This window comes from Anomaloglossus baeobatrachus, chromosome 3, assembly GCF_048569485.1.
Source record: "Anomaloglossus baeobatrachus isolate aAnoBae1 chromosome 3, aAnoBae1.hap1, whole genome shotgun sequence".
NCBI classification, from domain to species: Eukaryota; Metazoa; Chordata; class Amphibia; order Anura; family Aromobatidae; genus Anomaloglossus; species Anomaloglossus baeobatrachus.
The window spans coordinates 457,424,058-457,440,932 of NC_134355.1; the positions used below are offsets into that span (position 1 = coordinate 457,424,058).

The 16,875-nt window shown below is 44.5% G+C and overlaps 1 protein-coding gene across 1 annotated transcript in view; it reads right to left on the reverse strand.

Annotated features, from left to right (window-relative positions):
- LOC142295418 (putative cation-transporting ATPase 13A4) overlaps positions 1 to 16,875 on the reverse strand; it is a 201,540-nt gene that overhangs the window by 39,085 nt on the left and 145,580 nt on the right. The window contains exons 22-24 of the mRNA XM_075338520.1: positions 14,188 to 14,230; positions 10,954 to 11,063; positions 1,730 to 1,826 (exon numbers count right to left, since the gene is read on the reverse strand). Of these exons, the coding sequence (XP_075194635.1) occupies positions 1,730 to 1,826; positions 10,954 to 11,063; positions 14,188 to 14,230 (250 nt within the window). The remainder of the gene's footprint in view (positions 1 to 1,729; positions 1,827 to 10,953; positions 11,064 to 14,187; positions 14,231 to 16,875) is intronic.

Below are 16,875 nucleotides of genomic sequence, written 5' to 3' on the forward strand. Positions count from 1 at the left end.
TAGGACTATCAGCTGTGTATCCACCAGACATCTGCACAACACAACTGATGGTCCCAACCACATTTATAAGGCAAAATATCCCACTTATTAAACCTGACAGGGCACACCTGTGAAGTGAAAACCATTTCCGTTGACTACTTCTTGAAGCTCATCAAGAGAATGCCAAGAGTGTGCAAAGCAGTAATCAAAGCAAAGGTGGCTACTTTGAAGAACCTAGAATATAAGACATATTTTCAGTTGTTTCACAATTGTTTGTTAAGTATTTCATTCCACATGTGTTAATTCATAGTTTTGATGCCTTCAATGTCAATCTACAATTTTCAGAGTCCTGAAAATAAAGAAAACTCTTTGAATGAGGTATGTCCAAACTTTTGGTCTGTACTATATATATATATATATATATATATATATATATATATACATATACACACACACATTATATTACAAAAGTGAATGCACTCCTCGCATTTTTATAAATATTTTATTATATCTTTTCATGGGACAACACTGGAAATATGACATTAAGTGTACAGCTTATATGACAGTGTTAAATTGGTATGCCCTCTAAATAATGCAACACGCCTGCAGTCAAGAATAGTGGTGAGTCATCATTTAGGGCTGCAGAGTTCTGACAGCTGTGGGGAGCTACAGTTCACTGAGGAAATCATGAATGCCAACATGTAGCATGATACACTGAAGCACAGCATGATCCCCTCCCATTGGAAACTGGACAGCACAGCAGTTTTACAACATGATAACGATCCCAAAACCACCACCAAGATGACCACTGCCTTGCTAAAGAAGCTCAGGGTAAAGGTGCTGGAATTGTCAAGCATGTCTGCAGATCTAAATCCTACTGAAGATCTATGGGGCATAATAAAATGAAAGGTGGAGGAGCACAAGGTCTCTAGTGTCCATCAGCTCTGTGATATCATCATGGACCAGTGGAATAGGATTCCTAGAGACAACCGCTGAAGCTCTAGTGAACTCCATGCCCAAGAGAGTTAAAGGCCATGCTTAACAATATTGCTGGCCAGCAATTTAGAAATTCATGGTTGTGTGTTGAGGTATTTAGAGGTCACACCAAATTTACACTGTTATACAAGCTGCCTACTGACTATTTTACATTGTATCAAAGTGTCATATCGTCAGTGTTGTCCAATGACAAGATATAACAAAATATTAACAACAATGTGAGGGAGGCATTCACTTTTGTGATATACTGGAGCTGCAGGTTACATGGACTTTTGGAGAGCATATTAACCTCAACTAGCGGACACATGGCAGTTCGGGTTCTGCAGGTTCAGCCGGACCTTATATTATATTCTGTTCTGGAACACGACTTGATCCAAACTCATCTGAAGTTACTAATTGGGCAATTCGTCTCTCCATCCACATGCAGCCAGCCATAAAAAGATCACTTTCAAGGGAGGGATGGAGGGTTTCTCATTTTTTGTTTGTGCACACTACATACGATAATGCTCATTTTACCCCCCAGTGCGAGCCATTCAGACACTGCTAGCGGATCGCACTGGTCTGATAAATTTGATGCAAATTCATTTGATGTAAATTGAAGTTCCTGGCTAAATTTGAGACAATTTGCCAAATTTGAATCTTGGCAGATTGGCTCATCTCTAAATAGCATGTTCAATAGAATGTTCAACTATACCAAACTATTAACAGGAAACAAATTTTAAAAAAAAAAATCACAATTTGTTTTACATCTTACCCAATATAACAGCAATGTGTTAATATATTCAGTTAATCCAAACATAGCCATGTATTTAAACATGCAGAATGATGTAACAATGGCTGCCCGTCCTTCCCTGTTGGGTACACAAATATGTATAAGATATTTACAGGAGTCACAACTTTCAATACAATGGAGATTGGTAGCAATAGAGGCGAGATGCAATTGCATAAAAGTTGCTGATTAATGTTCAAATTCAATTCTATTTTATAAAATGTAATAAAAAAAAAAAACAATAGCTTACCACCAGCTAAAGGAGGATTTCCAGGAATAAGACATTGATTGGCAATCCATAGATATTATCATTTACTTGAATAGAAATAATGTTTAGTACCATGAAGCCGCCACTAAACAACATACAGTGCTGTGCTGTTCCAGCTTCATATATTGTTTATATCCTGCTATCACTAGCTGATCGGTTTATATTGGGCCCTCACTGATCTGATATTGATGACCTTTCAAATATATGAGTCATCAATATGTTAGTGCCTTTGAAGCAGAGATCAGAGACATGCTCGGTCCTTGTAGGCCTTTAATTGTATAAGGATAGGGCAAAGGACTGCAAGGGGTTAAAGAAATTTTGACAAGGAGAAAAGCCTGCACTCTATTGGTGGAATTGAAAGTGAGTGGAGTGGTCTAAAAACCATATTTAAGGGAAAGGGTGGGGTCATGGGGTTCTCTTTGCTGTGTGGACAGTGAGAAGCCCCCCATCTCCATGTTTTTTTTAACGATTTGAAGCCTGAGTCAGGCTTCTATGACGTTGTCACAGCTGGATGTAAGTTGGAGTCTTTGAAACAGTCATTGACTGTTAGCTGGCTTAGTTGTTAAGTACTTGTTCATGCATCTGTTAATCTATAAATCTGATAAAGAATTAACAAATAGCTGTGGCCAAATGTCCCCCCTTACATATGTTTTAAGTCATTTTTTTCAACTTATACAAAGTATCCTGACTAAGCAGGGCCAAACAGGTGGTTGTACTTTGTGTGTGCAGTCTATATCATCAGTGTTGTTTCAACAAGCTTTGTAAAAATGGAAGTAACATGCAAATATAAGAAACTGTGATACATCTTATTATATAATTATGCTTACTTCATCACTTAATAGCAACTTTACATTAATGAGCAAAATAGTAACAATGTTTTGAACTTTAGACTTTCAGGCTAAATTTCTCACCATCCACTACAGCTTTGAATGTGACACTACCTTCATTTTATAAACAATTATCTTGGCTATCTCATATTTAAATTTGATTTGCAGCAATTGTTCGATTGAATTTACCTCTGAGGACTGTGGGGGTTTATCCAGCATCTCTATTGCATTGTCATTGAAACATTTCAACGCCAATCTCAAAGTATGCTTCATGTCATTGTCCCACTGCAACACTATGTCATCCTTTTCATACCCATAGCACTTGAGTTTACAAAGTAACTCGTTTGGTAGGATACTCACATGTAGCTTAGTATGGAGACCACCCTTGATCTTGATCATATATCCAACATCTTTGGCTCTAAAACAAACCCTGTATCATCAGGCTTCCTTCCACTGAACTTGACAGTTCCATCAATTTCTCAATCGCTTAGCTTCTTTTCAGTTGTTTTTCCAGACTCATTGCAACTATTAGAGCCTAATCTTTTGACTTTCATCTCATCCCTCAAAATAATCTGTTTTCAATCTTCTACTATCCACTTTTCATACTTTTGTGCAAACTTGAGCCAACACTTATTATGATGACACTTAAGTCGATGCTTCTTCACCATTTTTCGGACCACCATTCCAGACTTGTGTAATGTGCGTCACACGGTGCTTGCATGGACATTTGCGATCTCACTATTACTAAGCATACGAGCCACCTCCATTGCTGTGTTTGTCACGCTAGAACTGATTAGACTTTGTGAAGAGCTGACTTGTTGGCTCTGATATATTGCTGGGTTATCCACTTCTTGGCTTTTGAATGAGTGCACAGACATCTATATATATAATTGCCTTATTCTGTCTGTCTGTCTGTCTGTCTGTCTGTCTGTCTATCTGTCTGTCTATCTGTCTGTCTGTCATGCTCCGAAATTGTGTCCTTACGGTGACACAAAGCTGATTGGCCGCTGGGCTCGCCATGGCCCCGCCCCCCCACACGGATTGGCCTCTCGCCCCGGCTCTCTGCAGGCCCCGCCCCCCTCACGCAATGCATGCTCGCTCTGGCCCAACTGACACGGAGCCCCGATTCCCAGGTGAGTACACACACACACATCAGATCACACTCACTCTCACACTCACTCTCACACACACCTCACACATCACAACATGCTGGGATATCTCTTGCTTCTACACCGGCTCCGTCAGGATCCCAGCAGCGCCACACATAACCTTGCGATGCTGGGATCTTCACGGAGGCCGTGAAAGCTGGTAACCATTATACACATCGGGTAACTAAGGTCCCTTAGTTACCCGATGTGTATCATAGTTACCAGTGTACACCGGCTCACACTCACTCTCATACACACCTCACACACACATCACATCGCATCCACACATCAAGGTCCTGCAGCGGCGGAAAATACAGACACATAACAGCACACACATAACAGCACACACATACACACACACAAATCAGATCACACTCACTCACACACACACATCACATCGCATCCACATACTCACAACATCCTGGGATATCGCTTGCTTCTCGGCGGCGATACTGTGCTGTTGTGATCTTCCAGGACCTGCCGGAGGATCACATGGCCAGAAGCATGTGATATCCCCGGATGTTGTGAGTATAAGCGCGTATGTGCGATATCGTCAGTGTCTGTGTGTGTGAGTGTATGCGATCGGGTGTGTGTGAATGGATGCGATCGGGTGTGTGTGAGTGGATGCGATCGGGTGTGTGAGTGTCGGCAGAGGAGCACGGCGTGCTGGAGGAGGCTGGGAGCAGAGAGGCTGATCATGGGGAAGGCTGGGAGGAGAGAGGCTGATGCTGGGGGAGGCTGGGAGGGGGAGGCTGGGACGAGGGAGGCTGATGCTGGTGGAGGCTGATGCTTGGGGAGGCTGATGCTGGGGGAGGCTGGAAGGAGAGAGGCTAATGCTGGTGGAGGCTGATGCTTGGGGAGGCTGATGCTGGGGGAGACTGGGAGGGGAAGGCTGATGCTGAGGGAGGCTGGGTGGAAGGAGGCTGGGAGGAGAGAGGCTGATCCTGGGGAAGGCTGGGAACGGGAGGCTGATGCTGAGGGAGGCTGGAAGGAGAGAGGCTGATGCTGGGGGAGGCTGGAAGGAGAGAGGCTGATGCTGGTGGAGGCTGATGCTTGGGGAGGCTGATGCTGGGGGAGACTGGGAGCGGAAGGCTGATGCTGAGGGAGGCTGGGAGAGGGAGGCTGGGAGGAAGGAGGCTGGGAGGAGAGAGGCTGATCCTGGGGAAGGCTGGGAAGGGGAGGCTGATGCTGGGGGAGGCTGGAAGGAGAGAGGCTGGAAGGAGAGAGGCTGATGCTGGTGGAGGCTGATGCATGGGGAGGCTGATGCTGGGGGAGACTGGGAGCAGAAAGCTGATGCTGAGGGAGGCTGGGAGGAAGGAGGCTGGGAGGAAGGAGGCTGGGAGGAAGGAGGCTGGGAGGAAGGAGGCTGGGAGGAAGGAGGCTGATCCTGGGGAAGGCTGGGAAGGGGAGGCTGATGCTGAGGGAAGCTGGAAGGAGAGAGGCTGATGCTGGGGGAGGCTGGAAGGAGAGAGGCTGAGGCTGGGAGGAGAGAGGCTGATGCTGGGGAAGGCTGATGCTGAGGGAGGCTGGGAGGGGAAAGCTGATGCTGGGGAAGGCTGGGAGGACGGAGGCTGGGAGAGGGAGGCTGATGCTGGAGGAGGCTGGAAGGAGAGAGGCTGATGCTGGCGGAGGCTGATGCTGGGGAGGCTGGGAGAGGGAGGCTGATGCTGAGGGAGGCTGGGAGGAGGGAGGCTTGGAGAGGTAGGCTGAGAGAAGAGAGGCTGATGCACACACACACACACACACACACACACGCGCGCACTGCACAACACACCACACACACACACACACACTGGGAACCACAAACAACTGCCCTACACAGACACCCACACACACAGACAACGCTGCACACACACAACACCCAACACACAAACACCGCGGCACACACAAATATACGCACATACCGCACAACACACACATTGCACAAAACATACCTCCCCCCAAAACACACCACACACACACAAACCGCGCAACACACACACAACGCTACAGACACACAGCGCTCCACAAACAACGCAACACACGCAACACACATACAACACCGCTCTCACCCCCCGTCACACCCAGACAACACCCAGAACATGTACAGCGCCTACACAAACACTTGGTAACTACAGACAACAACATCTCTCTCTATATATATATATATATATATATATATATATAACAAAAATCATACATGAACTACACAATACGTAAATTCTAGAATACCCGATGCGTAGAATCGGGCCACCTTCTAGTTATTTCATAATCTTCCAACTGTCATGACATTCACATGATGCAGTTTGGCAATTTTCTTAGCTGATAGCCCATTATCGCTGAGCTAGATGATGCTGTTTCTCTTTTCTTGGGAAATCTTCTACATGGCTGCTCCTCGATTCAAACCAGTGACCTTTTGCTTGGGAATCAACCTAATAATACACTGAGCTATTAGGGACTGTGAGAACAGGTTGTAATTTGTAGTATACAGGAAGAAAAATATTTTTTCCACCATCAGGAGCAAAACAGTAACAATGCAGTGACAATAATCTGCATTACTAATCATATGCTAAATAGTTGAAAGTCAAATTTATGTATAAAATAGCCAAGATGATTGTCTATAAAATGAAGGTCCTCGCACACTCAAAGCTGTAGTGGATCGTAAGATATGAAGCCTGAAAATCAAAGGTAAAAACATTATTACTCTTTTGGTCGTCAGTATATCTCCTCATCTGCTTATTACAGATAAAGCCTGCAGTGAATCAACTGGTGAAGAATTCAGAATTCTAGTTATACAGTATATTGGGTAAGAATAGTATTATTCCTCATGTACACACAGCTTAATTGGAAAATTAGCAGGTGCGCTGTAAGGCTTTCTTGTTTACAGCTAAAGGGCACGTTACACGCTACGATATATCTAATGATATGTCGTTGGGGTCACGTCGATAGTGACGCACATCCGGCATCGTTTGACATATCGTAGCGTGCGACAGCTACGAGCGACTGTGATCGAGCAAAAATACTCACCTTATCGTTGCTCGTTGACACGTCGCTCATTTTCAAAATATTGATCTATTTCCTGGATGCAGGTTATTCATCATTCCCGAGGCTGCACACATAGCTCCATGTGACATCCCGGGAACGAAGAACACAGCTTACCTGCATAACGTCGGCAATGCAGAAGGAAGGAGGTGGGCTGGATGTTACGTTCCGCTCCTCTCCGCCCCTCCGCTTCTATTGGGCGGCCGCTGTGTGATGTCGCGGTGACGCCAAACGTCCCTCCCCCTTCAGGAAGTGGATGTTTGCCAGACACAGCAAGGACATTTGGGAGGTAAGTACGTGTGACGGGGGTTATTGACTTTGTGCGACACGAGCAACAAATTGCCCGTGCCGCACAAATGATGGGGGCGGGTGCGATCGCACATGCGATCACATGAGAAATTGTAACGTGTAAAGCGGCCTTTAGAATCAAAGATTGAACAAAAATAAATTGACAAACCTCAGCTACATGAGGACAGATGGTTGTTAAACAGTAAGGGGTACTTTGCCGAGTGCGATAGTACCCGCCCCCATCGCACATGCGATATCTTGTGATAGCTGCCGAAGCGAACATTATCGCTACGGCAGTTTCACACACACTTACCTGCCCTTCGACGTCGCTCTGGTCGGCGACCCGCCTCCTTCCTAAGGGGGCGGGTCGTGCGGTGTCACAGCGACGTCACACGGCAGGCGGCCAATAGAAGCAGAGGGGCGGAGATGAGTGGGAAGTAAACATCCAGCCCACCTCCTTCCTTCCGCATAGCCGATGGAGGCAGGTAAGGAGATGTTCCTCGCTCCTGCGGCTTCACACACAGCGATGTTTGCTGCCGCAGGAACAAGAAACAACATTGTATCTCCTATTGGTGTGACATTATGAAAATGACCGATGCTACACAAATCACCGAATTTCGATGCTTTTGCGATCGTTTATCGGCGCATCTAGGCTTTACACGTTGCGACGTTGTTACCGGCGCGGATGAACATCCCTTTTGATTTGACCCCGATGATATCAAAGTAGTGATGTCGCAGCGTGGAAAGTACCCCTAAGTTTTGTTACTCAATTCAAGTCATACATTATACTTATATCAAAAATACATCATGAAGCTACATAGGGATGATAGCATGCCCATCTGAGAAATTCCAGGAGAAAATACTATTTAATGGTGAATCAAGACCATTATTTTAGGTGAAAATTACATTAAATTCTGTATTGTTAAGTTGTTATATAATAAATATCCAATCTGTTTGGATGCAGTTACAAAAAAGTGTCATAGGTAATGATGGGCAAACTCGAACTGTAAAGTTCGGGGTTATTACCGAACACATGGTGTTCATGCACATGAACCCGAACAGAAGCTTTCTGGGGTTTTTTTGTTACAGTTCGGGTCCAGTTCGGTCCCGGGGCTCTAAAAAAAAGAAAATATTAAAAAACATTATGATTATACTTACAGGTCACATAATACATACTGCAGACTGTCTACCGGCCGCTTCTTCTTCCGCGTCTGATCACTGCTGTGCCGCCGGTAACCACCACTGACTTACAGGACCTGCCATGACATGATAGCCATGTGACCAGTCTGGTGTGAATTTTGTACATTGGGTTAGATTGGTCACATGGCTATGACGTCAAGGCAGGTCCTGTTAACTTCTGGGGGTATGCACTGCACTGCACGTCACTCAGCAATCCTCGGCTGTTTTTGGCCGTGTTCGCGGTGACCTCAGGGTTCACCCGAGTCCGTGGCTTATGGACTCGATTGAACTTTGACTGTCACTTTGAATGACACTGAGGCCAGAGTTCCACTTACTTCTCGCATCGCATCACCTGATACGGCCGCACACTGTACTGACAGGAGCGGTCGGCTGCATGTATTTCCATGCAGCTGAGTCGCTTGTGACAGGAGAGTGTCAGTCTGTGCTGGGTGATGCCGATGCGAGACTGTATGAGGTATACGTAAGTGGAACTCTGGCCTCAGTGTCAGCCTGCTTCTCACTCTGTACAGATGCTGTCTATGCAGAGTGATGAAGCAGAGTTGACAATGCTCTCTCTGCTTTTCACTCTGTATAGATGATGACTGTACAGTGTGATGAAGCAGAGCTGAAAATACTTTACCTGGGGACTACGTCAAACTAAGGATTTTTTTAAAATAAAGATGGAGTTTCTAAATTTTTTTTGTTTTATTTCTAACAAAAAATTTTTTCTCTGTGTTGTGTTTTTTTATTGTTTACTAGAAATTCATGGTGACCATGTCTAATTTGTTGTGACACCATGAATTTCGGGCTTAGTACCAGCTGAGAATACAAAGCTGGTATTAACCCTTTTATTATCCAGCGTGCCACCGCCATCAGCGCCATTGGACGACCCGGGTAAAGTGCCTGGAAATGGTGCTAAGAAACAATGCGCCATTTCCAGGGGTGGCTGCGTTTTTTAGCGTGGGGGCCCAGAACGATTGGGCCTTACCACACTGAGAATCCCAGCCCCCAGCTATCTGGTTTTACCTGATGGATGATCAAAATACGGCGGGAGCCCACGCATTATTTTTAATTATTTTTTAATATAATTAAAAAAGAATTATTAGGCTTCCTGTATTTTGTTTGCCAGCCAAGGTAAATCCAGGCAGCTGGAGGTGGCAGACTGTAGCCGTCCGCTTTATCTGCGCTGAGAATCAAAAATGCCGCGGAGCGCTACGTCATTTTTTTAATTTATTTATTTTTACCCTAGTATATGTGTATAGATGGTAGACTGTATGGGCTGATTTCAGGTTACTCCAACAGCCAATCACAGAAGCCCACTCTGTGACAGCGTCTGTGATTGTCTGTTATTTTAACAGTAAAATAAAACAACAACACAGAGAAAAAAATATTTTATTAGCAATAAAATAGAGCTGCACGCAACCTCAGATCCTCACAAGATCTCCTTCTCTGCTCCTCTCTTATCGACTCTTCTCACAATCACATACAAGATTTCTCCCGTGCATCCCCCATACTCTGGAACGCTCTACTTCAGCACATCAGACTCTCCCCTGCCGTGGAAAGCTTCAAGAGGAACCTCACGACCCACCTCTTCCAACAAGCCTACAACCTACAATAGCCCTCAGTCCAGTAGACCACTGCGCAACCAGCTCTGTCCTCACCTATTGTACCATCACCCATTCTCTGTAGACTGTGAGCCCTCGCGGGCAGGGTCCTCTCTCCTCCTATACCAGTCTGTTATGTACTGTTAATGATTGTTGTACGTATACCCTCTTTCACTTTTAAAGCGCCAAGGAATAAATGGCGCTATAATAATAAATAATAATAATAATGATATTTAGGACTCCATCTTTATCACCCAAAATAAACCCCTCCGATGTAGTCCAAAGGCGGGCAAGCATCATCAGCTCTGCTACATCTGTGCGAGAAGACAAACACATGTCTGCTCACACAGATTCAGCTGAAAGCTGTCAGAGACTTCACCCAAGTGCACAGCTGAGCCAGCGGTCAGCTGTGCCACCGTGTAACGTACACTGACACTACAGGACCTTGCATGATATCATAGCCATGTGAGCAGTCTGTAATCAACAAAGTAATACAACTTTCACACCTGACTGGTGACATGGCTATGATGTCACGGAAGGTCCTTTAGTCAGTGCTGGTTACCGGGAGGACACAGCAATTATTGGACCCGAAAACAGAAGCGTCCGGGAGACAGAGTCTGCAGGATGTGTCGCGGGACCTGTAAGTATAATGACAATGTGTATTATTAATTATATTCTTTATATTACAGCTCCCCCCCGCTTGATTCCACCCGCATAACTGTAAAGTCCAAATTCGGTGTTCGGACACAAGTTCTCGTTATCTCAAAACCCAAACTAGAACTTTACAAAACATTTGGGCGAGGCTCCTGAACGCGAACATCGGGGGGTTCGCCCATCACTAATCATAGGGATATTTAATAACTACATTGCTTACTTTAGCAGATATGGAACACACGAGATGTTTGTGACCTTTGAGTTAAAAGTCGCAGCTACAGAAGCTTCTTCTTCGGATAAGGAAATCCCAGCATTCGCCATTTTTAAAGCCTGAAAAAGTATATGTAAAGTACATGTTTTACCAACACAATGTGTATGAGTATCTCTTCAATTATGTATACAGTTAGGTCCAGAAATATTTGGACAGTGACACAATTTTCACGAGTTGGGCTCTGCATGCAACCACATTGGATTTGAAATGAAACCTCTACAACAGAATTCAAGTGCAGATTGTAACGTTTAATTTGAAGGTTTGAACAAAAATATCTGATAGAAATTGTAGGAATTGTACACATTTCTTTACAAACACTCCACATTTTAGGAGGTCAAAAGTAATTGGACAAATAAACCAAACCCAAACAAAATATTTTTATTTTCAATATTTTGTTGCAAATCCTTTGGAGGCAATCACTGCCTTAAGTCTGGAACCCATGGACATCACCAAACGCTGGGTTTCCTCCTTCTTAGTGCTTTGCCAGGCCTTTACAGCTGCAGCCTTCAGGTCTTGCTTGTTTGTGGGTCTTTCCGTCTTAAGTCTGGATTTGAGCAAGTGAAATACATGCTCAATTGGGTTAAGATCTGGTGATTGACTTGGCCATTGCAGAATGTTTCACTTTTTTGCACTCATGAACTCCTGGGTAGCTTTGGCTGTCTGCTTGGGGTCATTGTCCATCTGTACTATGAAGCGCCGTCCGATCAACTTTGCGGCATTTGCCTGAATCTGGGCTGAAAGTATATCCCGGTACACTTCAGAATTCATCCGGCTACTCTTGTCTGCTGTTATGTCATCAATAAACACAAGTGACCCAGTGCCATTGAAAGCCATGCATGCCCATGCCATCACGTTGCCTCCACCATGTTTTACAGAGGATGTGGTGTGCCTTGGATCATGTGCCGTTCCCTTTCTTCTCCAAACTTTTTTCTTCCCATCATTCTGGTACAGGTTGATCTTTGTCTCATCTGTCCATAGAATACTTTTCCAGAACTGAGCTGGCTTCATGAGGTGTTTTTCAGCAAATTTAACTCTGGCCTGTTTATTTTTGGAATTGATTAATGGTTTGCATCTAGATGTGAACCCTTTGTATTTACTTTCATGGAGTCTTCTCTTTACTGTTGACCTAGAGACAGATACACCTACTTCGCTGAGAGTGTTCTGGACTTCAGTTGATGTTGTGAACGGGTTCTTCTTCACCAAAGAAAGTATGCGGCGATCATCCACCACTGTTGTCATCCGTGGACGCCCAGGCCTTTTTGAGTTCCCAAGCTCACCAGTCAATTCCTTTTTTCTCAGAATGTACCCGACTGTTGATTTTGCTACTCCAAGCATGTCTGCTATCTCTCTGATGGATATTTTCTTTTTTTTCAGCCTCAGGATGTTCTGCTTCACCTCAATTGAGAGTTCCTTAGACCGCATGTTGTCTGGTCACAGCAACAGCTTCCAAATGCAAAACCACACACCTTTAATCAACCCCAGACCTTTTAACTACTTCATTGATTACAGGTTAACGAGGGAGACGCCTTCAGAGTTAATTGCAGCCCTTAGAGTCCCTTGTCCAATTACTTTTGGTCCCTTGAAAAAGAGGAGGCTATGCATTACACAGCTATTATTCCTAAACCCTTTCTCCGATTTGGATGTGAAAACTCTCATATTGCAGCTGGGAGTGTGCACTTTCAGCCCATATTATATATATAATTGTATTTCTGAACATGTTTTTGTAAACAGCTAAAATAACAAAACTTGTGTAACTGTCCAAATATTTCTGGACCTAACTGTAATTCTCTCCAAGGTCCATTTTTTTTTACAACACCCCAAGATATTGGATTATTTTAATAAAAGCCATTGTGTTCATAAATGTGTTTTAATTCCTATGATCTTTTTTACAGCGTCAACAACTTCTATAATGCTGCAAAAACAGCTCTATGAGACAGGTAGATCTTCCTATATAAGTCAATATTCAGTAAGGAATGGGGAAGGTGCAACATTTTAGAGAATGAAGAAATAAACTCTAAACATGTCAACCAGAGGTGTGTAGAAATAAAATTTGAAGAGAAGCTTATTGTAAAATGCTGCGTTCACATGTTGAAGCCGTATTGAGTGTGGCAAAATCTGAATGTGTGAATATGGCCTAACCTTTCAGTGATTGTTTGAGCGTTTGGAGTAATTAAAGAGGAGTTGTGTTTGGCAGGAGAGGTTGTGTGCTATGGGATCTTAAGGCTACTTTACATGTAGTGACATCGCTAGCTATGTCACTTGTGAAAGGACCCGCACCCGTCATTTGTGCGTCATGGGCAAAATCGCTGCCCGTATCGCACAATATCGCTAGGATGCGTCACACTACTTACCTTACAAACGATGTCACTGTGACCACCAAACAACCTCTTCTTTAAGGGGGCGGTTAGTTTGGCGTCACAGCGACATCACCATGCAGGACACCAATAGCAGTGGAGGGGCGGAGAGGAGGCGCTGGATCGTCACTTCCATCTTGTTGCCGCAGGACGCAGGTACATTGTTATTCGTCGTTCCTGGGGTGTCACACATAGCGATGTGTGCTGCCTCAGGAATGACGAACAACCTGCGTCTTGAACGAGCAACGATATTATGGAAATGAACGACGTGTCAACGATCAACGATATGGTGAGTATTTTTGATCGTTAGCGGTCGCTTGTACGTGTCACACTGAACGATGTCGCTAACGAGGCCGGATGTGCGTCACGAATTCCGTGACCCCAACGATATCTCGTTAGCGATGTCGTTGTTTGTAAACTGGCCTTAAGAAGAATATACACAAGCATAAGCTTTATGGGTTAAAGCTACACTTTAATTTTGGAGGATCCTGGTTTGTGCCTGCTTTTCAATACAACTTTATGAAGTAGATGAATGATAGCTAACACAATGCACCCTTATTTCAATAGAGATAGTATGCATCTGTATAACAGTAACTAGCTCCAAGATTGCCACATTTTGTTATGATCCTTATAAAATTAGTGTAAAAGTTAAGAAATGGGAATTTTGCTTGTACATCATTAACAGATTATGAAAATTTGATAGATATTTTCCATATTATTTTTATACTTTTAAATCTAAAGACAATGTAGGCGTTTCCTCTTATTAGATTTTCTTTGTTAATTGTATAAAATGATATAGAGTAAAAATCTGTATGAAATAGTCACTTACTGCACAGTCATTGGCTCCATCTCCGCACATCCCCACAAAATAACTGGAATACAGCAATGGAAACAACACTTTAGAAAGAGATTATATAAAATGAAGTTTTGAACTTATGTTTTTCATTGAACCTATTCTCAGAAGACAATTAAAATGTTTCTGAGTTTGCCACTTTCATTGAAATTTAGGCAGGCTTTGCACGTTGCGACATCGCAAGCCGATGCTGCGATGTCGCACGCGATAGTCCCCGCCCCTGTCGCAGCAGCGATATGTGGTGATAGCTGGCGTAGCGAAAATTATCGCTACGCCAGCTTCACATGCACTCACCTTGCCCTGCGACGTCGCTCTGGCCGGCGACCCGCCTCCTTATTAAGGAGGCGGGCCGTGCGGTGTCATAGCAACATCACACGGCAGGCGGCCAATAGGAGCGGAGGGGCGGAGCTGAGCAGGATGTAAACATCCCGCCAACCTTCTTCCTTCCGCATATCCAACGGGAGCCGCGGTAACGCCGATAGGAGATATTCCTCGCCCCTGCGACTTCACACACAGCGATATGTGCTGCCGCAGGAGCGAGGAACAACATCGGACCATCGCGTCAGCGTAATTATGGTTTTCGCCGACGCTGCACCGATGATACGATTACGACGCTTTTGCACTCGTTAATCGTATCATCTAGGCTTTACACATTACGATGTCAAGAGCGATGCAGGAAGTGCGTCACTTTCGAAATGACCCCACCGACATCGCACCTGCGATGTCGTAGTGTGCAAAGTACCCCTTAGACTTGAATGTGCATACCCAAGAAGCTTATAATATCTGCTGAATATGAAACCTAAATGCTTGATATGTAGAAATAGCCAGTGGCTGATAGAAAACAATAAATTCTACAAAAATTAATCTAATACTGTGGCCTCCTTAGCACTCTATCAGACCGTGCTTCTATTCTTTACTGATATGTAGAAATTACAGAATCTTTTGAAATTCTAATTCTCCAGCTTCGGCAAATTTTCCCCAAAAATTAAACTTGCGTGAATCTCAATACTGAAAAGCTATTGCTCAGAAAATGCACGTTGGGCAAAAGAGAGAGAAAACCTTGGTGACCTTAAAGGGAACCTGTCACCAGTTTTTTCACTATGAAACGTGTAAAAGTATCACCTTCTGTAGCTCCTGGGCTGCATTCTATGAAGGTGCACCTTGTGCCCTGACTCCCCTTGCAGATACCGAATATAATTTTATAAAATCTCACTGTTAAGTATACTAATGAGCTGTGGGGCTCAGATGGGCGTACTCATTTTCGTCTCCTGTCCCTCCTTGTGGCTTTCTTCACTATCCTCTTTTCATGATTGACGTGATGACGCCGCCGTTATCATGCACACTGCTTGGCCAAATCTCGCATCTCTGCAGTCATTCCCCGGCTTGCGCAATCGCAGTTCGTCCTCGCGCGAGCTGATGCGGTATTTGCGCATGAGCAAGATTATGGTCAGCAATGTGCATGACGTTCCCTGCGTCATCCTCGTACCCGACCATAATCTTGCGGACGCGCAAACACCACACCAGTTCCCGCGAGGATGAACTGCGCCTGCTCGAGACGGGGAATGACTGCACATACATGAGATTTGGATGAGCAGCGTGCATGATGACGTCGGAGTCATCACGTCAATCATGAGAGGAGGATGGCGAAGAAGGCCACAAGGAGGAACAGGAGATGAAAATGAGCATGCCCATGTGAGCCCCACAGCTCATTAGCATACCTAACGGTCAGGTTTTATAAAGTTATATTCGGGGTCTGCAAGGAGAGTTAGGGCACAAGATACACCTTCATAGAATATCAAACCAAAGAAAAAACCTCTAAAACATCACGTTTATTAAATCCATTAAAAATAGTCTTTCCCAAATATGAACACCAGGGCCATACCCAATAGTGAAGTCACTGACCAATGTTGTGAAGTGCATAAAACAGGTGAGGTTCTGGATAGGGCAGTGAGCAATATAAGCGTGCGATAGTGCTGCTCCTATTTAGGCGCTGTCAAATAGATGAATAAGATATTACGATATTCAGGATAAAGGGCCTAATGTTCCCTAAAGCTGATCACTTCCTAACAACGGAGGTTAGATTCACCTTAATGTTTTGGGTGCCCCAGTTCCTCGGCGGCTAGCCCTATTTGCCCCTGTCACTATCACATAACCTGAACCACCACCAAGTGCAATGTGCTGAAGTGATTACACAGTCATATGTCATAGATCATAATCCAAGGTTAGACCCTGATCCCATGTAGAGTATATCAATCCCCAATTGCACAGAATACTATTTGGCTATGATAGATGGGGGATACGTCAGGTTAGGGTCTTAACCTATATATATAGATGATAGGCCTGAGAGTCCCAGTACTTATCTGCCAGGACTGATGTTGATCCCGACGCGTTTCCCCCCGATGTGTCAGGGTTCATCAGGGGATGTAGAAATTGCAGGATGTGTCTGATTGATTAGGCCATCAATCTCATCATCCTCTTATTTGCCCTCCAAACAAGTGGATAAATCTGTAGTTCCACGTGGGGTCCAGCTGATATCACGGATCACCCTGCCACTTGTAGGCTGTGTGATAGATCCTCCTCCCAAGGTAAACAATGTGCAATAAGGAGGTTCCGTTGGCAGTGAGTGCCTGCGGTGGCAGCGTGTCACTGTTGCACTGACTGCAT